The sequence below is a fragment of the Pelobates fuscus genome, chromosome 2 (genome assembly GCF_036172605.1).
Source record: "Pelobates fuscus isolate aPelFus1 chromosome 2, aPelFus1.pri, whole genome shotgun sequence".
Taxonomy (NCBI): domain Eukaryota; kingdom Metazoa; phylum Chordata; class Amphibia; order Anura; family Pelobatidae; genus Pelobates; species Pelobates fuscus.
In genome coordinates, this window is record NC_086318.1 from 44,370,743 (window position 1) to 44,393,638 (window position 22,896).

Here is a 22,896-nt window from a genome sequence, read left to right on the forward strand (position 1 = left end):
TTTATCCTCTTCTACATAACTTCCTTTTTTGTCTTTAGTCTAACTAATTCTTATTTTACTTTCCTTTCTGTATTTATTATTTATTCTTATTTATATATCTACAAAAAGTGTTATCACTATTTTTTACTGACTGGGCTATTTTTTTTTCTGTGTCTGCTTTGTAAGGTCTTATAACTTGATTTGCCTCTTTCTGCCTAATCTTAAAAATGTGTCTATCTTCCTCATTATGTTTTTGTATAATTACTATATGCTAACTTTTTGTTTTTTTACTATTTTGTACCACAGTTTTCCTTTAATTGTTTGCTCTTACTGCCAACCCTAATCAATTTTCTTTTGCCTTCAGTAGTGCAACTTTTAAATAATCCGATTTCTCTTGGACTCCATTTAAACTGCTCCAGTCTGATAATGACTCCTTTACACAAATTCTAATTTTAGAAAAGTCTGTTTTGGTGTTACTCACTGTTCCTATATTAAACCACACTGATTGATGATCACTGGATCCTAAACTTTCACCTACAGTAATATCTAAAACCAAATCTCAATTTGTTATCACTAAATCTAGCATGGGCTTTAGTTATGATTAAAGTCACACATAACTTCCCTCTGCAATGTCATTTTAGCTATCTCCTCGGCTAGTAGATTATCTAGCTCATCTGTTTGTCCAAGTGGACCATAAATCACTGTGTGATTACCAAATTCTAACGTAACCCAAACTGACTCAATGTTTACTTCACTAACTTGTATTAGGTTAGATTTTATGTTATCCTTCACATAAAGGAACACCCCCCCCCCCTTTCTTGCCTTTTCTGTATTTTCTATATAAAGAGTAACCTGGTATTGCTATGTACCAGTCATTTTTCTCATTATATACCATGTCTCAGTAACAGCGACTAAAACTACTTTCTCAGTTGCCATTATTGCCACAAGTTCATGGATCTTATTCCCTAAACTGCGAGCATTTGTAGACATGACTCTAAGTCTATCATTTTTAACATACTTGCTACAGGCTAATTCTGTCCTTGGTTTGAGGGGGGGAGGGGTGGGGGGGCAAATAGATTAATGTTTTATCGGGTTTTATCCACCCTCCTCATCCCCTTAGTTTAAATACTCCCTAGTAAATCCTCTCAACTGCTCACTTTCACTCCCTTTTGAGAAAGATGCAAACCATCTTTTTTGTACAGTTCACTTCTATTTCAAATAGAGCTAATATGAGAAAAAAGGCCAAATCCTTCCCAACACCATTCACTAAACCATAAGTTAAAGTCCCTAATATGCATCTGCCTAATATTTTGAATGTTATACACAGGCAGAACTTCAGAGAATGTGAAAGTGAAAATTATCCTATGAGTGTACTGCAAAATAGATACCTAATATTATATTCTGTGTATAGTTTTCAGTACACCGATTGGCCCATTTTCACTTGCTTTTGGTTTGTCTGATACATTTTCTGAATCAGGTATGCGGTACGAAAATTCTGGTGAGCTGAGCTGACATACGGCAGAAATTCGTCAAACTAGAAAGCCTTTTCTATTTTCAGAAAAAATGGTTCGGTCTAAGTGAATTTTCTCATTGTGCAATTGCTTGATAGAGGCCAGGCCAATTTTCAACAATTTGATGTAATTTATTATAGAATTCTTAAATTGTGTACATTTTGCCATTATTTACTTAGCTACCATAAATGGGCATACAAATAATAAAAGTAAAGTAATAAATTAAAAGAATTCTATAACATTGGAACAATCAGTCACTATCACCGTTCATTTACTTCCTTAGAAATACAAATCACATGTAGCTGTATGTATATATATACATACAGCTACATGTGATTTATATATATATATGTATATGTTCATATGACAATAGTGAATATACTCACTACTACACAGCATTCTATTCACAGCTACAGGCCCAAGTCAGCTCTCTCACTAATCTCAGAGGTAAAACTTTAACCTTTGTACCTTTTGCAATTTGCTCTGAACTTCTAAACAGGATAACTCAGCTGGTTTTCCCCAGCTATATAAATTCAGGTCCAAAGGAAAAGGATCAGTCTCAACCTGGGATATAAGAAGAGACAACAGCAGTGGAAGGAACGCAGGTGTTCCCAAGAGCTTTAACAGCTCATCATGGGCACTAGGAAGCTATTGCTCCTGGTGCTATTGACCAGCAGTTACACCATTGCCCGTAAGTAAAAAATATCATCCTATTTAGTTGGATAATGTAAACGATAATTTTGAATTTTAGAATCTGTATCAAGCTTGTGCGAGTTATTAGAATCACACAAAAACACAGGGTTGGAAAATATTGTAGACAATATCATTGGAAAAATGAATTCCATTGATTTCTATATTGAAGTATATTTCTGAAAAAATTAGATTTCAGTTGTTTTTTTTATTTTATTTTCATGAATAAATAAAAATCTTTACTATAAAAATTCAATAAATGCACACTGAGGTGACCAAAATATATATTAAAATGTTTAAGCTATAAATGTGATCTTTTAAGATAAATATATCACATTTCTTACTGTTGCCTTAAAATCAAAACAGAAAAAAAACACACAGATATAAGAGACTATAAATAACTTATATGTGGTGGAATGTGCCAGAGGGGAAACGAAAATCCAAAATTGCTACTCAGAAAGTTAATATTTAGATTGTATTGTTTGATGGTAAATGGACTGTGGTCCTGTCTATTAAATCTTTGGCCCCATACGTCGTGACGTTTTGCATAATTTTACAATATCCAATAATAAATGTATTTAGTTTATATCTAAACCTTTAATCGTGACACAATGCTACTGACATAGCAAGTTTTGTGTATTATTCATTATGTATTAGTCTGCGTGTGTCAGATGTAAATGTTTTGGTTAGTTAGCCATTAAGGACGAAACCTGTTTTGTTATGTAATTTATGTTTTTGAGGTAAAGGTTAATATTTTAACCATACACAGTATTAGAAATATAATTTACAAACAAAGAACTAAGTGGCATGAAGTATGCTCCCCCCCCCCCCCTCCTTTTTTCCCCTCAAAAATAGTCAGTCGAGAAGAAACTAAGGTTGCCTAAATGTAACTTAATTCAACATTCTAAAAGCAATTTTTATGTATATTGAGAGATAATAACGTTTTTTTAGTAGCATAACCAATGGCTCGGGCATTTTCATATGGACTATGAGTCTACAGCACTTATTGTCAAATAAAGAAATGAAATGACTAACAATAACAGATGTCATTTTTTTTTAAAAAAGCAGAAATTAGAGTTGCCTTTCCATTTCCATTTTCTCTATTGATAGGAACCAAATATTTTTTCATGTGTAATTCTTAATTAAAGCACCAGTACCTGACTATCTTAATACGGAGTTAAAAAGAACATTTTTATTTATTGAAAGCTTACCTATGTACAATATGTGAAATTAAGTGTTTTTTTTCCCTTTATTTGCAGAAGAAGATGGGCCAGATAACCAGAATCCAAGCTGTTTAAGTAAGAATACTATCTTATTTCTCTGATTTTACACAAAAACAATAATTGTACAATGATGAATTGGATACAAAAAATATGCCATCTAAAGTATTGTTTTAATGGGCTTATTTACTAATAACAGTGAATTCATGTGACAAGAATACACGTTTGCTAAATTCAGGGCGAATAAAACTGAGGCAGAGACCCTTCCCATCTCATTTCTTTTTAACTCTACGTTAGTCTGAATTAGTAATAAGAAAATGTGTGTCTTTTATTGGGAAATGTCCACCTGTCAGTCAAAGGGTTAAAATTCAATTACCTTCATTAAGCATATTTACACCTTCTTAGCATTACATGTTTAGTACCTTAAAATCACATCTCAACAAATGACATGGATTGGGTCGGTAGTATGACCCATTTTCTACTTTTAAATCACTACATTTTTTTATAACTAACTTAGAACTAGCTGTTTAACTCCTTTAGCTCTGATGATCTATCATGACAGCCAAAATAATAAGGGGTTTAAATAATCATGTTCTACAAGGAGTTAAAATACTCCTTCACACTAGCAGATACAGGGGTTTATTCATTAAACAGCAACGTGTAGTGATTTAAAAACCAAATTTTAAATTAGCCTAAAATAGGCTGTGACTATTGATGAGTTGGAGTATTTATCCATATCAGCTATTCTGGACAAACTTTTTCAATGTGATTTTTAATACACTGCAATTTACTGGTTAGTGAATAAAATATGCACTGTTATGAATAGTTTGACATTGAAACATTCAGCTCAGACAAATAAGATCAGGTGTTTTTCCAACTGTGATTTTTTTTTTCACTGGCGTGACCTATGTTACTTGTCTGCTGGTCAACATATACAGAGCTGACTTCATACCAGCCATATCAGTGTGGATAATAATTTATTACTGATAATCTCTGCTGGGATCATGCAATGTGTACTGTGTATTTAACCTTTGTATTGAAGGCTGGAGTGCATCCTGTTCACTGGAATTGACACATGATGTTCTCTTTAGAAAAGGGGTGGGAAAAGTACCGTAGTATGGTATAAACTGTTTTTTAGATCGCCCCGTTGAACATGTTTTCTATTGTGGGTTTATACTGCCCTCTACGGTTATTTTGATATATTGCTACACAGTCTACAAACATACAAATACTTGACAATGATGTATTGCTAATATAGAGACTCAGGTCCTCTAGCCATTGTGTTCTTTGGACTTTTTCTACTCTATAAACATATTACACAATAGATAACATAGCTGTTTTATTAGGCTGACACATTGTCCAATATTCACAACCTTTAAACCAGGCAATACTGCACATATTTATGTATTTATTGACCTGTTTTATTCTTCATAATCTCATTGAAACTTGTCATAAAAAATAGTTACTTGCTACTTTCCAAAATCCATGCAAGATCAGGTATATATATATATATATATTTATATATATACAATAAACAATACACAAGATCAATACACAAACAATACACAAGATATATATATATATATATATAGATATGTGGGCATAATACCACGCTTTATTAAGCAAATTTCAGTACTTAGAAATCATATCATGTTCCATGTTTCAGCCCATCCGGACTTTTATCAAGACTCGGTGGTCTGAAATGTCGACATGATATGATTTGTAAACACTGAAATTTGCTTAATAAAACATGGTATTATATCCACAAAACAAGATTGCTGGAGATTGCACCGAGGCAAACACAAGACCGAGAGTAGTGAGTGCGGAGCCCAAGGCATTTTATATATATATAGCTGTCCGAAATCTTTATCAGGAGTTACTGAAACTTGCATGTTTTGTAAGTGCCCATAAAAATATCAGTGGTAAGATGATTCTATTACAGACACATAGAATTCATAGATCACATTTACAACCCAAATAATGTAAATTAATATTAATCTGTATCACTAATATCATAAATGTCTTCCCCTAATGGCTACACCAACTGCTCTCCCAAACATGTCAAATGTCCTCTATGTCACTTCCTGGGAACAATGGATTGATGTTCCTAGAAGCACATATCTATTTTACAATCTTCATAGCCATTGCTCTGCTGTATTATTCTTTTATATGACGATGGCCAAAGAGGGAGAAATAAAGTCTGAGTTGTACTTCTGGAGGCCAAGATATAATGATATGTCTGTTAGATCACTAGGCATAATTTTGCGTATGGGAGGTGTAGGACTTTTTGACCCCTGGTCTAAGGAAATGTTGAAGCTGCAGTCTATGCGATCCTGAATCCTACACCATTCATTAATTATATGTAACAGAGCATAAATGAATCTTCAATTCAGCTCAATATAGTGGACATGATGGGATGGATTAACCAAAGGCCTCCAGTTTCCTCCTAGAACATACTCTTGTGTCAGATTGTAAGGCTTATATAGTAAATTAATTTGTAACTACACAAATGACATCAACATGTTACACCTTTAATATTTTCATTTTATATATGTATTTGTACATTTTAGAAGATGGAACAAAATTCAGGCACCTTAGGAAATATGTATATAGTTATGAAGCTGGAACATCTACTGGAGTGACTGGCACAGCTGACTCACAGAGCGGTTCCAAATTCAACTGCAAGGTAAAAGTCTGAATTAAACTAATCGATACAAAAATAAAACCAAAAATGTAATCTCAACTGTAAACTTATTGGGTACGTCTTGTCATACATTTTGTATTTAATTAACAGGTAGAATTGGAGGTTCCTCAGGCATGCAATTTCATTCTTCGTATCAAACAATGCACCCTGCGAGAAGTGTACGGAGTCAGTTCCGAGGGCAAAGTACTGATGAAGAAGTCCAAGAATTTAGAAGACTTCTCTAATGTTATGTCTAAGTAAGTAATGCCAATTTTTGGTAATACAGACCAAGGTAGTAGCATAATATCACTATGGAAGCTGAGACAAACCACCCGTTCAAAGCCATTGAGTTCAAGCATGATAGGATTCATTCAGAGCTGAAATAATATGCCTGTTATTGATTTTGTTACATAATTGGGCCAGTTTCCCATTGAACAACATTTCGCCAGAGTGAGAGGTCAGAGTAGGTGCCTCTCTATTATGATGATTAATTAGGGCTATTGTAGAAACGTTCCAGGGCTCCAAAGTAGATGATAGGATGTGGATGAAGAGTTTCTCGGAAGCACAGACTAGGTGTTACACATTAGGGTGTAAAAATGAAGACGTCCACATTTCTCTTTGCCATTTTACTTTTATATTTACATAATTCTGTGTTAATAGGAATGAATTGAAATTCAGTGTCCTCGATGGTAAACGGGTAGTTTTATATCCACAAGCAGATGAACCTCTCAATGCCCTGAATATCAAGAGGGGTATTATCTCGTCACTCCTTGCTCCTGATGAGACACAGCAAACCTATTACATGGTAAGCTATGTACATTATGTATCCTAGTATTAAACAGTTAGCTATAGACATTATGTATCCTAGTATTAAACAGTAAGCTATAGACATAATGTATCCTAGTATTAAACAGTGAGCTATGGACATAAAATATCCTAGAAATAAACAGTAAGCTATGGTCATAATGTATCCTAGTATTAGACAGTAAGCTATGGACATAATATATACTAGTTTTGAACAATAAGCTATAGACATAGTGTATCCTAGTATTAAACAGTAAGCTATAGACATAAAATATCCTAGAAATAAACAGTAAACTATAGACATTGTGTATCCTAGTATTAAACAGTGAGCTATGGACATAAAATATCCTAGAAATAAACAGTGAGCTATGGACATAAAATATCCTAGAAATAAACAGTAAGCTATAGACATAGTGTATCCTAGTATTAAACAGTAAGCTATAGACATAGTGTATTCTAGTATTAAACAGTGAGCTATGGACATAAAATATCCTATAAATAAACAGTAAGCTATAGACATAGTGTATCCTAGTATTAAACAGTAAGCTAAATACATAATATATTCTAGTTTTGAACAATAAGCTATAGACATAGTGTATCCTAGTATTAAACAGTAAGCTTTTGACATAGTGTATCCTAGTATTAAACCGTAAGCTATGGACATAGTGTATCCTAGTATTAAACAGTAAGCTGTGGACATAGTGTATCCTAGTATTAAACAGAAAGCTATAGACATAATGTATCCTAGTATTAAACAGAAAGCTATAGACATAATGTATCCTAGTATTAAACAGTAAGCTATGGACATAGTGTATCCTATTATTAAACAGTAAGCTATAGACATAATATATCCTAGTACTAAACATAATATATCCTAGAATTAAACAGTAAGCTATAGACATAATATATCCTAGAATTAAACAGTAAGCTATAGACATAATATATCCTAATATTAAACAGTAAGCTATAGACATAGTGTATCCTAATATTAAACAGTAAGCTATGGACATAATATATCCTAGTATTAAACAGTAAGCTATGGACATAGTGTATCCTATTATTAAACAGTAAGCTATAGACATAATATATCCTAGTACTAAACATAATATATCCTAGAATTAAACAGTAAGCTATAGACATAATATATCCTAGAATTAAACAGTAAGCTATAGACATAATATATCCTAATATTAAACAGTAAGCTATAGACATAGTGTATCCTAATATTAAACAGTAAGCTATGGACATAATATATCCTAGTATTAAACAGTAAGCTATGGACATAGTGTATCCTATTATTAAACAGTAAGCTATAGACATAATATATCCTAGTACTAAACATAATATATCCTAGAATTAAACAGTAAGCTATAGACATAATATATCCTAGAATTAAACAGTAAGCTATAGACATAATATATCCTAATATTAAACAGTAAGCTATAGACATAGTGTATCCTAATATTAAACAGTAAGCTATGGACATAATATATCCTAGTATTAAACAGTAAGCTATGGACATAATATATCCTAGTATTAAACAGTAAGCTATAGACATAGTGTATCCTAGTATTAAACAGTAAGCTATGGACATAGTGTATCCTAGTATTAGACAGTAAGCTATGGACATAATATATCCTAGTATTAGACAGTAAGCTATAGACATAATATATCCTAGTATTAGACAGTAAGCTATAGACATAATATATCCTAGTATTAAATAGTAAGCTCTCAAAGTGTCAAAATCTTTAATAAATGTAATCAAAAAACAAGAAGAAATATATATTCTCACTTCATTAAATTTTGTACAATGAATATAAAATATAACTGTTATCTCTTTCTACTAGTATGTACCAAATATGTAAAGAATTGACTATAGACAAAGTAAGCGTTTCATGAACTTACATTCAATGCATGTATATTGTAGTATAATTATTTTCCCTCGTTTTGCTTTGAAATCATGGCAGTGCCGTGGATAAGGTAAACTTTATCTTTATTGCTTTTAGGATACTGTGTATGGAAACTGTGCCAGTCAGATTACAGTCAACAGTGCAAAGTCATCATTAGCAACAGATTTTACAGTGGACAGAAATTTGAAGAACTGTGATCAGTTCAACCCATCCAGGGATTCTGTCAGTCCTATTGCACTCTTTAAAGGCATGGTAAGTAAAATTGGCCATACTTTCTGTTTAAAACCGCAATTATTTGATGTCTTTCCTCCCTCTCTCTAGCTTATCTAGGGATAGGCAACCTTCGGCATTCCAGACATAGTGGCCTACATCTCCAATAATGCTCTTACAGCAATAATGCTCTTACAGCCATAACGCTGGCAAATCATCGGGGGAGGTTTAGTTCACAACATCTGGAATTCCGAGGAATGCCTACACCGAGCTAGTCAACAGCCTGCAAAGCATTATGGGTATCATAGTTTTGCAACTTTAAGAGCTGCCAGTTGGCTACCTCTTCCTTGGATGCCTTTTCCAAGTTTCTCAAAACTAATATGTCTAAAGTACTCATTAATTATTTTTTTTTTTACAGAATGCTCCATTGTCCACCCTGATCAAAAGCAGCCAGTCTTGTCAGTACTCTGTAGATCAGAAACGAAAGCTTATCACCTCAGTGTCCTGTGCTGAAAGCCATGTTTTCCTTCCCTTCTCACACAAGTAAGTTGTGAAAGCATAATACTGGAATCTGTCTGAATAAACAGCCATGATGAGAGACATAATGTGTAAAAAAGAAACTCTAGTTGAAGTGGATCTGTCATGGCCGCTCACGATTTTTGGGGAGATGTCTCCTTACCCTTGACTATCCTAGTGCCCCCAATCAGTTTAAAATCCCTGTTTTCATCATTATTTCTTCATTGATTTCATTTCTTTATGGTGCCAGATCTCTTTCTTATGCACCTCCAACTTCTTAAGACTTGTAATGGACATGAGTCCTAGTATTCTTTGGCCCGTATTCCTCCCCGCAGGCAAGTTCCCACACATGCCCACAGGAGGCCCTCTGACATTATGACAGATGATCTTGCAAGGCTACAGAGAAAGGCCTGGATTGAAAGGGGAGCAGTGTGGGAAAAAATGTACTTGAGAAAGGAAGTGGAGCTTACTTAAGCTTCACCCTTTGACCAAGATTTGTCAAGCGTAGGAAAAATACATAAAACAAAGTAGTCCCTACTTTGTCTCGAGTTTTTAAATAGACATAGTTCAGAAATTAAGAGAAATTGAAAGATTGAAATTGTGAAAGAGGGAGAGAAGAGGGAAGGATTGGGGGAAGGTAAATGTAGGGGGATGCTTTAAGCTGAAAAAATAAATGTCAGTTTACAATCACAATATAGATGGGCTTTTCCTATTTTATATAATCATTAGTATTGAAATGTTGTAGGAAAGTTCTATAATAATGTTATTGCTATAATTAGCAATTATTAATTAATTAATTAATTAATTGAAATAGCAATTGTTTATTTACATCATAATACTTTTCTTGGTTTTTTTGTAATATAATGTAAATAGCTAATACTTGACACATATAAAACTTAAATACTTGATTATAATGTACATGTGATATTTATATCAGAGATTGTAATGTAAGAAGTTAAGTCTTAAATTCAAGGCACACTCCACACACCTAAAGCACTTTAACTTGCTGTCGTGCTTTATGTGTGAAGACTGTGTCTTTAGTTTAAGACTTAACTTGTCCTCTTTTTTTCATTTTACAAAAAGTGTATATTTCAATAGATATTAACTTTGTTACACTACCCTGGCTGCCAATCAGACAACCCATTCTGTTACCTCCTGGTTGTTTAGCTCAGTGGAGTTAAGCTCAAGAGGCAGACAACCAACCAGACACCACCAAAGAAAAATAAATCATAATCATTTGTCTTTGGGGGTCTTCCTATATATTTTATTTTGTATTTTGTATTACTTTTTTTAAATAAATAAATAAATATATATATATATATATATATAGAGTTATTATTGAGATGAATGTAAATCATTTAATATAATACTTTTTTTAATTATTATTAATCTTAAAAAAAAAAAACCATGCAAATTATCATTTTTATTAAGGCTTCATTTTACCAAAACAAGAATCTTATTACTCTCAGTTACTATAACGTTATGTCTTCTCCATTCTTTAATCTAGGAGAATATTAAATAATTATTGGTCATTTGAGCAATAATCTCCTTTTTCTTTTATTCAGAGATCAATATGGCATGATGGCAAAGGTCACACAGACACTAAGGCTGGATGAAACACCACAAAAGACCAACAACAGAGAATTTACTGCAGGTAACATAGTAACATTAAACCTATTAAAATGAATGAATATGTTAGGAAGAAGAACTGTTAAAAAGCTTGATCATCTATGCCTTAGCATACTAAATTATCAAAATATATTGCTTTATTTATTTTCTAAAAATGTACTCCACTTTAAAATGATAGCTACTGGTGGCTACTATATCTTAATCAATGTTATGGGGATCTCTGGTTCAAATATCACAATGATGTTTATATACTGAATAACAAATTACAGTGAACCAAATATTTATGTTAAAATAAATGTATTATTGTAACTTGTACTACTGTCTATACCGTTTATATAATCTATTGTGTTGTCTTGGATCAAAATTGGAGTATAACTGAGTTAGAGGAATGTTCCACATTAACTGTGTTAGCGTAACCTGAAAATCCAGCTTCAGTTCACTTCCGTTTGGTGTTTAGTAAATAAACCTCAGTGGCATCTGGCATTTGTCTGGTTAGTAACATGTGTGACATGTTTTTATGTCTGACTGTACATGTACATCTGTCCATCCATCTGAAACGTGAAACATGATCTTAATTATATATATTTTTTATATATATATATATAGTTCCATCTCTGGCAAAAGGGCTTGCATTGGAGGCTGAAAATGACAATGTTAAAACTGGGGAAGCTGTCTTGGAAAATCTTGTACAATTGCAGAAGTTGTCTACAACAGAACAGAATCAGCAGAGAGCTGGCCTTTTTTACAAACTTGTGACTTCCTTGAGGAGTTTGAACAATGAAACCTTGGGTCCTCTTGTTCCAAAGATGACTGAACTGTCAAGGTAACTTACATGTTAATCTTTAATATTTTACACAACAGTGCTAATGTAGAAAATATATTGTGGCATAAAATTGAGTTTGATTTGCCTGCCAGATAATTATTATTATATCCTAAAGTTCCCGTTAAAAAAAAAAAAAAAAATATGGTTAAACTCCATGCACACAATGCAGAATTGATTCTAAGTTTTACATTGTAAATCAGAGTTTCAATTCCCAAGGCTACCACATGATGTCAGTATAACACCACACGCAAGAAAACTATTTTTATCCTATTATAATATGCAACAATATATTTGTAGCTGCAATCACATACATGCCTATTCAATGTCTGCAGTAACAAACATTTAAATAAATAAAATATATATATTTTTTTTCTAAAGCACTCGTTTTCTATGTCTGCATTTTAGCCAATATAGCCCTCTATATACACCTTGACACAAAATGCATGATTAAAAAAGTATTTTGTGACTTAGTGATGTAGACTCACTCTCAACAGGTACTTTCACATCATAGTAACAGATGCATAAAGTAAATTAAACAAAATGACCTTGTACCCTTCTTGCAAACTTATTTTTTCATCTGTGGTAAAATGTTAGTGGTGTTTCTTTCGTATGTGAAAACTATTACAACTGACTCATTTATTAACCCCCTTCCAAATGAAATATTTTATCACAGTTCAGTAGAATAATTATATTTCTCATGGAACTCCTTATTTTAACATTATAATATATTGCAGTTGAAGTTGGGATGAATTAAACAGCATCTTAAAACTGCCATAGTTGTTACGTGTTGCTGTTTGTAAAATATATTTTATTATATTTTCTCTAAGTCTCTTGTTCTAATTTCAGCCCGATTACGCTACAAGCATTGACTCAATGTGGAACTCCAGAATGTTTTGGAGCTATTCTTCAAATTCTAAGAAGTGGGGATATGTCACCAGTATTAGTTGATGCGGTTACATACAGTCTTGGACTCCTACCTTCCCCGTGCACAAAACGAGTACGAGAACTTCTCAACATGGCCCAATATCGTTCAAGCAGAGCTTCATTTTATGCTTTAAGTCATGCTGTCAACACGTAAGTATCATTAATTTATAAGTTTGTTTTAATTCAGATTCTTTATAAGCTTCATTCTCCCTCCTGTTTCTAGACCTCCTTCCCCCCTACGTCCTCAACAAGGAACCCAGTCTCTGATTTAGCTTAGTCTATTTGTTGTGTAGCTCCATTATTTTAATTCAAGGTGTTTTCTATTAACAAAAGGAAATTGTAGAAGTATATTTGTGCAACATCACGAATATATGGAGTACTAAGTCACACACTAATTTATGTTGCGACTCTAAGCAGAGCAAGATCTGATTGCCAGTGGCTTTTTGGTCAGTCTACTTGGCCATTAATCGTATGCTTTTGCTATGCAAGCTTCAAACATATTTTTGCTATAAAATGTGAATGTTTAATTCAATAATTATATGTAAACAATTAAATGTAGAGCTGCCAGACTCTAATTGTGAAATTAGTGACACATCCCTAAAAGTTAGTTCTTTGTTAAGAATGTTAAAACTCTACTCAGTATAAGGCTCGCAAGCTCACTAATGGACTATCGTTACTATAAGTTCTATTTATTAAGCATGTGCTGTACCAAGATGTTCTAATCTAGAACTCTATATGGAGAGAGAACATTATCATAAACAACCCAACAACCTACTAGCCATTGTTCCTGTGATATATGTTCTATTCTGTATGATGTAGAAAATAACCATTTTGATAGTAAGGACCTAATTCTAAAATGTTCTACTTTGATGTTATAGTTTCTATGAAAACACAAACACAATCACACCAGAACTACAGGACGTCTCCAATTTCATGGCATCGCTGATAGAAAATGAATGCACAGGCGATGAAGATAAGACATTCTTAAGTCTCAAGGTATAATCATCATTACACATTACGTGTGTAGGAATAAATCTTGATGTCCAAAACATTAGTTTATAACTTCTTAAATGTTGTTAAATAATGCCATACCCATTTTTTTACTCAGGCAATTGGAATTATGGGGACAGCTTTGGAAAATGCAAATACTCAAATAAAGTCTTCTCTTCTGAAATGTGTTCAGAGTCAGACAGCAAAACCTGACATTCAAAAGGCTGCAATCCAAGCACTTCGCAAAATGACCATTACAAGAGAGGTACGTTTCAACATGAAAAAAAAAAAAATATCTTCTCATGTATACAGAGTAGGCAGCTGCCTACAGGCACTTATCTGGTTGGGATACCTGTTCTGTCAGTACAAATGTGCTTTATTATCTCACTGCCCGCTGTTGGCACAGAATAGTAGATATAAAGCATGCTTTGAAGAAGGTGGGATGTGGTGAGAGATGATGGGATTCTCCATAATATTGGCCACTTTTGTAGTGCTGTTTTATTGCAGAAGGCATCCCTAGATCATTTTTACAGATGGTTCATGTTATGTTAGCACTTGGCAAGTTTTCCCAAAAATAAAAAAGTTTTCATGACATGTTGTATTGGGGCACCCGGGTCTCTGATAATATTTTGTTCCCAGGCACCTGAATAGCACTTAATGTAATGCATGCTGATGCAAAATTATATAATATTCATCTCTAGACAGAGAGCACACTATGAGAGAGAGAGGGGAGGGGGGGGGGGGGGGTTAAAATTCAGAGTAGGGTCTGAGGAGTCAATCACTTTTTTATTTTTTATTAACCAATATCATTGATATTGCATACAAGGAATGCTTTTAAATTAGCCCCATTTGCCACCTCTCAAAGTCAGGCTCTTTCGATTTCATTGTTCATAACATCAGTTAATGTTGGAGGCACTAGCGATCGAATTTCTGCGCAGATATTCTCATTGAGCAGCTCAAGTGTGCTCCTTTAGATATCCCCACAGGAAGTAATAGGAAGCTGAAAGGTTTGCACAAATGTGGCGGTCAATAAATCTGGGAATTTCTTGAAATTATCCGCTAGCCGAACAGTTGTCCTAGTTTCAAAAATAAAATTCCATTATTCTTACTTTACGTTGTTCCTTTGTGAAATTACCCATGATGAATCTCCCAAGGCTCAGTTATAATATACACCTGCAACCAATTTTTTTTAACTATTAACCAATAAGTTGTTTACCTGTCAAATCCTACTCTGAATTTTGAAAAAACTGTACATTGATGTCATAGATGTCGACATTTCAGCCACAGTTCTGAACTTTCCTCAGAATGCCCAAATGATTTTTTCTAATCCAGACTGAGGAAGTAAAACTATAAGCCATACCAGCATATCTCATGGATAATTTTGAAAATGATGTCTCTCCACAAGTGTCCTTCTTGTATGGAACTATTACCAATGCACACCAATGTACAGCATTGATTTACAAAGACAGTATCTTTAAACTGGTTCATGGATTGCAGGATAAAACTTACCAGGAAAGGTTAAACGATCTTAACATGTAGAGCTTGGAGGAAAGACGAGACAGGGGGGATATGATAGAAACATTTAAATACATAAAGGGAATAAACACAGTAAAGGAGGAGACTATATTTAAAAGAAGAAAAACTACCACAACAAGAGGACATAGTCTTAAATTAGAGGGGCAAAGGTTTAAAAATAATATCAGGAAGTATTACTTTACTGAGAGGGTAGTGGATGCATGGAATAGCCTTCCAGCTGAAGTGGTAGTGGTTAACACAGTAAAGGAGTTTTAGCATGGGTGGGATAGGCATAAGGCTATCCTAGCTATAAGATAAGGCCAGGGACTAATGAAAGTATTTAGAAAACTGGGCAGACTAGATGGGCCGAATGGTTCTTATCTGCCGTCACATTCTATGTTTCTATGTTTCTATGTTTCTATGTTTATTTTCTGAGCCTTCAGACCTGGTAGAGCTTCTATAGAATATACTATTAACATTCATAATGCAATTTAATTTGTTTGGAATTTATTTTTAAATGCTTGTGTTATTTCAGGTTCAGTCAATTCTTCTTCAAGTCTATCTAGATAAAGGTTCTACAGTACAGAGGAGATTGGCAGCCTATCTCATGCTCATGAAAAACCCATCAGTGTCAGAACTAAAACAAATCCTTGATGGGATGAATGTTGAAGAAGAACAAGTGCGAAACTTTGTGGCTTCCCATGTTGTTAACATCCTGAACTCAGAGGCACCAGAAGTCCAAGAGTAAGCAGAGCATATTATTATTATGTATTATTATCACTTGACATATAGAGAAAGTAATGGTAAGGGAGTCAAATTACTGGGTGGGTGGGTGGGTGGGTGGGTGGGAGGAGAGAATGATGTCAGAAGTTCAAAAGAAAAATATCAGTGGAACAGAAAATATTATTATTATTATCGTCATTTATATAGCACCAACAGATTCTGTAGTGCTTTACAATATAATAAGAGGGGGGATTAAGCTATAAATAGGACAATTACAAGAAAACTTACAGGAACAATAGGTTGAAGAGGACCCTGCTCAGACGAGCTTACAGTCTATAGGAGGTGGGGCGTAAAACACAACAGGACAGGAGATAGCAATCAATATTGAAGTGATGTGACTTATGAGAAGATGATGGCTGGACAGTGATCATCAATAATACAGTGGAAAAAACACTGAATAAAAAAAAGTCGGTAAGAGAGATACTTTTAAATGTTATTAGTCACTTAATCACTTAATGGTCTCAAGTTATTATAAAATTAACATCAGATTGTCCTAAAATTATCTTTTTTAAAATGATGGAATAATTCAATTATGATTTTGTAACAAGAGAGTAAATATAGACCCTAATAATATTTTTTCTGACATGGTGGGAAACTTCCGTTATCTACTAGATGCTGTATTTCTGACACTGTGCAATCAAAAAAGGCTTATGTGTGGGGACTTTAAATCCTTAGTATATTCCTGAGATACCTGAATTTTACCCCTATTGGATGCACACTGGAGGAGGATTAAGAAAATATATCATCAAAACCTCAGGATGAACCAAGGGGCTGAATGTGAATAGCCTCATGTAGAGGAAAGGTTAAGAAAAGTAACAACCAGGTAGAGGTCTAGCGAATTGTTCTTACCCCTTCCTCCACTCCATAAAGAATGGAATGGAACGTCATAAAATATCCTAATCCACTAATAAGAGGACCAGGAGATACTTTATCACCCTAGCCCTAATCTGAAAATAAATTATGTCCCCTTGTGGCTGTGGGTCTCTGACTAGTCAATATCTCATCAACAATGTAAATGACCTAACGCAGGGCTCTGGTTAATTTTGGGATCTAAAGGATTTACATAATTTTATTTTTAAATCCGCTACTCACAGAATGAAGCTGAGAAATCTTTCTTGTAACACATGGTGGAGATTTATGGACCTCAGTGGTTTGTTGTCCTATTGTTACATTATTTCCGACTATAATTAACTACTTTGTGTATATTTTCTAATGTATAAACTGGTCTCTATGAAAAAATGCTGGACATGGCGTGTTATTCTTGGAAATCAATACATGAACCTTGTTTTGTTTTTTTTACTTCCAAGTGCATCTCATTTTATGAGATATTTCAGTTTTTATGACATTGACAACTGATTATTTGATAAGTGTTGAAATCTAGTTGTTTTAAATTTACACCCAATTCTAACTTTTAAGCATACAAGACACCCCACAGACATTTCTCTGTAATTACCTTTATCTGCATTTGATTAAAGTGTTCTTTGCTTTGCAAACTAATATTGATTACAATATCAGAACTTAATAGAATTGAGCTTAAGTCTAGATGCTACAAAACATCATAGTATACTAACATATACATTCTGCTGTTTCTTATACAGGCTTAAACGTAAAATGGAAGAGGCTGTTCAGGAGCATGGATTACCTCCAGTTTTAAACGACTTTACAAGACTCTCAGGCAACTATCAGTTTTCAAAGAGCGTGCAAGTCCCAGGAACGGGTGCACCTATGGGTGTCAATGTAGGAGGAAACTTAATTTTTGATAATGGTTACATGCCTAAGGAAGCCATGCTGGAGGCTACTCTAAGTGTTTTCGGGCAATCTGTTGACATGTTTGAGGTATGTAATACCTAATGAAACCCAATTTCAAGTTCTATTAAAACTAGAATTTATGTTGACATAATAAAAATCTTAAATGCAGGCAATTTTAAGAACGTAGAACAGGTGGACGAAACAATTCAGCAGTTTCTTAGAATGATGATCAATACATTATTCACCTTTCTGAAGCTCAAATAGTGATTGTTAAGAACTATTGTTAAAGAATTAAAGAAACAATACAAATATCCTCCAGATACTCATTTCAGTGTTTTTAACAAATGATAATGCTTTTAAACAAAACTCAATTAAAAAGAAATTCTACCTGGTTTTAGTAAAAGGTGCTGTTTTTTTTTGCAAATGGATGAGTAAAAAACTATTTTGTTTAGTAGTAGAAAAAGGTCACCCTATTGTATGAAAAGGGTAAATGCTTTTGCACAAGGAGTTTAAAGGATCACTATAGGGTCAGGAACACAAACATGTATTCCTGACCCTATAGTGAAAACCCACCATTTAGGTAGCTTGACTCCCCCTTTAGCCCCCTCAGAAGGGGTTAAAACTCACCCTTTTATCAGCTCTCCACGGGTCCGCCGTGCTGGCCCCGCCCCCTTGGTGACATCATCAAAATTGCCGACTTTTAGCCAATGGCTAAAATCGGCAAGGGGTGGGGCCAAACACTGTTTTGGCCAATCAGCACCTCCTCATAGAGATGCATTGAATCAATGCATCTCTACTAGGAAAATTTAGCGTCCTCACGCAGAGCGTGGAGACGCTGAACGGCAGGGCTGCTTACTGTGCAGCCCTGAGCCAGGAAGCCCCTCCAGTGGCCATCTGAGGAGTGGCCCCTTGGAGGTGCCTCTAGGGGCAATGTAAACACTGCCTTTTCTCTGAAAAAAGCAGTGTTTATATGAAAATGCCTGAAGGGAGCTATTATACTCACCAAAACAACTGCATTAAGCTGTAGTTGTTCTGGTGACATTAGTGTCCCTTTAATTACTGTATGTTACATGAGCAAAAACATTTACCCTTTTCTCACAATTAGTTCATATTCTTTCACTAAACAAAATATATCCACACACTGTAGGTAGCCCACGCATTTCTACACACTGTGTTAAAGGAAAGTTTGGTATTCGAACTTCCCTGAATATGTGCCTAGATAATTTTGTATCAGCTGTTAATGGATGTTTTGTAGTTTTGCCTTCTCCAAACATGTTGAATGAACAATATGGTATATTGCAAATATTCAAGCTGTACTTTTCCTAATTTCAAGTTAAGCAACATCTTGCACAGTATATAAGTTATTCCATTTCTCATAAATCTTCACTGTCCATTTAATATTGGCCTACAAGTATTTCAAGTAATTCCATTACTTCCATCTTCCAATATAGGTTGGTGTTGACGGTAAAGGATTTGAACCAACCCTCGATGCCTTGTTTGGGAAGAAAGGATTTTTTCCTGATTCTGCCTTGAGGGCACTTTACTGGATAGATGGAAAAGTCCCTGCTAAAGTAACCGATATGTTGTATGCTTGGTTTGATGTTCCCAGAGACAGCAAGCAAAGCCAGGTAAAGATGCAACCAACTTTAAGCTATACTAAAACAAAAACGTGCTATGCTGTATACAACCTAGGGAATTGGTGCCACATGATAAATTTTTTTTTTAATAACTTCTATTCCAATAATACTTACTTCTGCTTACACGTTTGAATCCCATCTTAGTGTTGTTTAATTGCGTGCAACTTTTTCTTTCCCCTATTAGTCTATTTCAAAAATATGTTAAAAAAAAAAACTGAAGCACGTGACAGTTTCTGCAAACTCGATTCGCAATTGGCCCATTTTAAAGAAAACCAGAATTACGATTATGTGTAAAATTAGAAATTTTAATAGATTTGTGTTTTTTTGTATTTTTTTTATTTGTTCCAGGACTTCACGAAAGCTGTGCTACTCAATTTTGAAAAACTGGTGAATGAAATTAAATCTAGCGAGATGCCTGAAGCTAAAGCATATCTGGAAATCCTTGGTAAAGAACTGGGTTATTTGAAGTTGGGTGACTTTAAAATCCTTGGGAACATGCTGTTGAAGAGTATACATGCATCACAGGAGCTGCCTGGCCAGGTATTGTATATATGGCTATACGGGTATAGGACATCTAGAAATATATGGGCAGAAAATGAAAGTCAGGATATTGTCACTTACTGACGTGAATTTAAAGTGAATTTAACATTTAAGGTCAAAATAGGTGAAATGGAAAATTTTCCAAGTCAGCTTCAAGTTTGACTGTTTTGGCATTACATCTGAAATTCACAAGAATTCTCACTTTAGTAGATAACTCTATCTGTAAATATCTTTCCTGGTTATTGCGTTCTAAGCATGTGAATATCATTGGGCAATAAATTGACAAGGGGACACATACCTGGTTGTATATTGTGAGAGAGCATGGGCTAAGAGGGGATTTTTTAAAATTAGAATTGGAAAAATACCCAATACAAAAAAGAAAGGTAAATAAATGAACTGCTAACAAAACAGTAATAATTCTGACTTACTGACATATATCGTTTATGTTTTTATCTATGACCATTATAATAACATAAAGCGTTGTAGAATATAAGTGCATATAAGACCTGCAAATCAGAAGTTTACTTAACTGGTACATGGGCAATACCGTTTTTTGCTACACAATCGCATTCACATGTATCACCAAAATACACAACAATTATTAGAGATAGAAAATGGTTTCATTGGGTCTTAACAGCAAATTATCAGTGGGACAATATCAAAATAGAAGATAATGTTGCTGTATAAGACAGCAGGCCCGGAATTTTCTTCTACCATATAATCAGGAATAATGATGCTTTCTATCGATGTATGCATTCATATAATAATAAATCTAGGAGAATTCAGCAATTCAATAAACATTGTTTCTCCATTTAATTCTAGATTCTAAGAGCAATGTCAAAAGGTGCAGAAACAGATCTCTTCCTACACTACATTTTCATGGACAATGAGTTCGACCTACCTACAGGGTCAGGCCTTCAACTCAAAGTATCTTTAGCTGGCATAATTGCTCCTGGTGCAAAGGCTGGAATGAAGTTTGGCACAAAGAATGTAAGTACTATAATATACGACTGTGTTTATAACTAATGAAAACACCTTTGTAGATTAAATCATCAACTAAATATTAGACTTATTATATCATAAATTTGTTGGAACTTAAGCTGGTGTATACTGTTTCATATTGTAGAATGATGAATTATCTTTCTTTCTTTCTCTTTCTTTCTTTCTTTCTTTCTTTCTTTCCTCCCAGTTTCATCTATTTCACTTGATTGTAATTTCTACTGTATTTAATGATGATATATTACTACAAATTATCTTAAAACAAACGCTCGATTATGTCATTAGAATAGAAATAAAAAATAAAAATAAATATTCTAAAACGCTGGATTATGTCATTAGAATAGAAATAAAAAATAAAAATAAATATTCTATCATTCCATTTTTTTATTTTATTTCTATGCAGGTAAAAGCAGAACTATCCTTCAATCCAGCCGTTGCTGTGGAATTTGTTACCCAATTAGGAGTTCAGATGCCCGACTTTACTAGACATGCGGTACAAATGAATTCCAACCTTTACCACGAATCTGGGTTCAATGCTCGATTTTCTGTGAAAGAAGGTCAAATCAAGTTTTCCATCCCAGCACCTAAAGAGCCAACAAAGATCTTCAGCTTCAAGTATGGAAAACATATGTTTCATTGAGTACTTATTGAATACAATGTGTAAGACATAGGGGAAGAGCGAAAGAATGTTCAAGATATATATTTATAAGAATGGCAGGCAGGAATTCTTCCTGGTCACAATAAAATAATGTACAATATTTTTTCTTTCATAGCAATAATCTTAACCTGGTTTTTCCATCGAAGACAGAGGTCATGACATCCATTACAGAAAACAGACAAGAACAGTCGTCTTGCAAGCCTTTGCTATCGGGTCTAAAGTACTGCATTAATTCTGCATATTCTAATGCCAGTACAACAGATGCAGCTCCTTATTTCCCTCTCACTGGACAGACCAGGTACAGTACATATGACTTCTAAGTCTTTATAAAATAATTATACCCAAACTGTACGATGTATGTCCAAGACTTGAATCTGTTCTTTGTGATAAGTCAGAGGCAAGATTATGTGAGTGTTATAATTAATACTATAGCATATTATAAAATGCTACCAACTAATTTTAAATTTGCTTTTTATTATACATAAACAATAAAACTAGCCACTGTGTGATTTTTGTTTTCTTCAAGATTTGAGGTAGAAATTCAGCCAACTGGAGAGGTTGACGAGTATTCACTTACAGCCAACTATCAGCTGAAGAGGGAGGATCAAGACTTGATCGATATTTTGTCATTCTCAGCTCAAGCTGAAGGTAGATATTATTGTGTGCTTGCAAAAAAAATGATATTTTTTTTAAATGTTTTGATTATTACTGCTCTATATGTGTTTTACTGTTTTCCCATAACTGTGCCATTTTTCAGGGGCAAAATCCTGTGAAGCCTCATTGACCATGAGATACAACCGCAACAAAGTCATTTTCACAAGTGATGTGCAAATTCCAAATTCCGATATCAACTTTGGAGTCAGCATGAAAGCAGATGATAATTCAATAGGTTCAAGAAAATCATATTCCGTTACTCTAGATTTCCACAATCAACAGATTTCGGAAGCTACTCTAACTGGCCAGATAAGGTAATTAAATAATTCGGTATGGATCCTCTCTGACTAAGAGTGATCACATTTGTGCCATGACAAATGCATTTATGATACAATTTAGTAATATCGTGTTCTTATATGGACTTCATAATTAGCACCTCAAAAAGAGCAAAGTAGAAAACAGAAGCAAAAAA

The 22,896-nt window shown here is 34.0% G+C and overlaps 1 protein-coding gene across 1 annotated transcript in view; it reads left to right on the forward strand.

The window, feature by feature from the left end:
* The first annotated feature begins 2,040 nt into the window (after nt 1-2,040).
* Nucleotides 2,041-22,896, forward strand: part of APOB (apolipoprotein B) — a 38,459-nt gene continuing 17,603 nt past the window's right edge. The window contains exons 1-21 of the mRNA XM_063442118.1: nt 2,041-2,181; nt 3,440-3,478; nt 5,971-6,086; nt 6,195-6,340; nt 6,744-6,888; nt 8,894-9,049; nt 9,426-9,550; nt 11,089-11,177; nt 11,759-11,975; nt 12,822-13,049; nt 13,778-13,895; nt 14,008-14,154; nt 15,940-16,148; nt 17,786-18,023; nt 19,388-19,564; nt 19,922-20,113; nt 20,936-21,103; nt 21,516-21,727; nt 21,886-22,068; nt 22,297-22,418; nt 22,528-22,738. Coding sequence (XP_063298188.1) covers nt 2,124-2,181; nt 3,440-3,478; nt 5,971-6,086; nt 6,195-6,340; nt 6,744-6,888; nt 8,894-9,049; nt 9,426-9,550; nt 11,089-11,177; nt 11,759-11,975; nt 12,822-13,049; nt 13,778-13,895; nt 14,008-14,154; nt 15,940-16,148; nt 17,786-18,023; nt 19,388-19,564; nt 19,922-20,113; nt 20,936-21,103; nt 21,516-21,727; nt 21,886-22,068; nt 22,297-22,418; nt 22,528-22,738 — 3,296 coding nt within the window. The 5' untranslated portion in view covers nt 2,041-2,123. The remainder of the gene's footprint in view (nt 2,182-3,439; nt 3,479-5,970; nt 6,087-6,194; nt 6,341-6,743; nt 6,889-8,893; nt 9,050-9,425; nt 9,551-11,088; nt 11,178-11,758; nt 11,976-12,821; nt 13,050-13,777; nt 13,896-14,007; nt 14,155-15,939; nt 16,149-17,785; nt 18,024-19,387; nt 19,565-19,921; nt 20,114-20,935; nt 21,104-21,515; nt 21,728-21,885; nt 22,069-22,296; nt 22,419-22,527; nt 22,739-22,896) is intronic.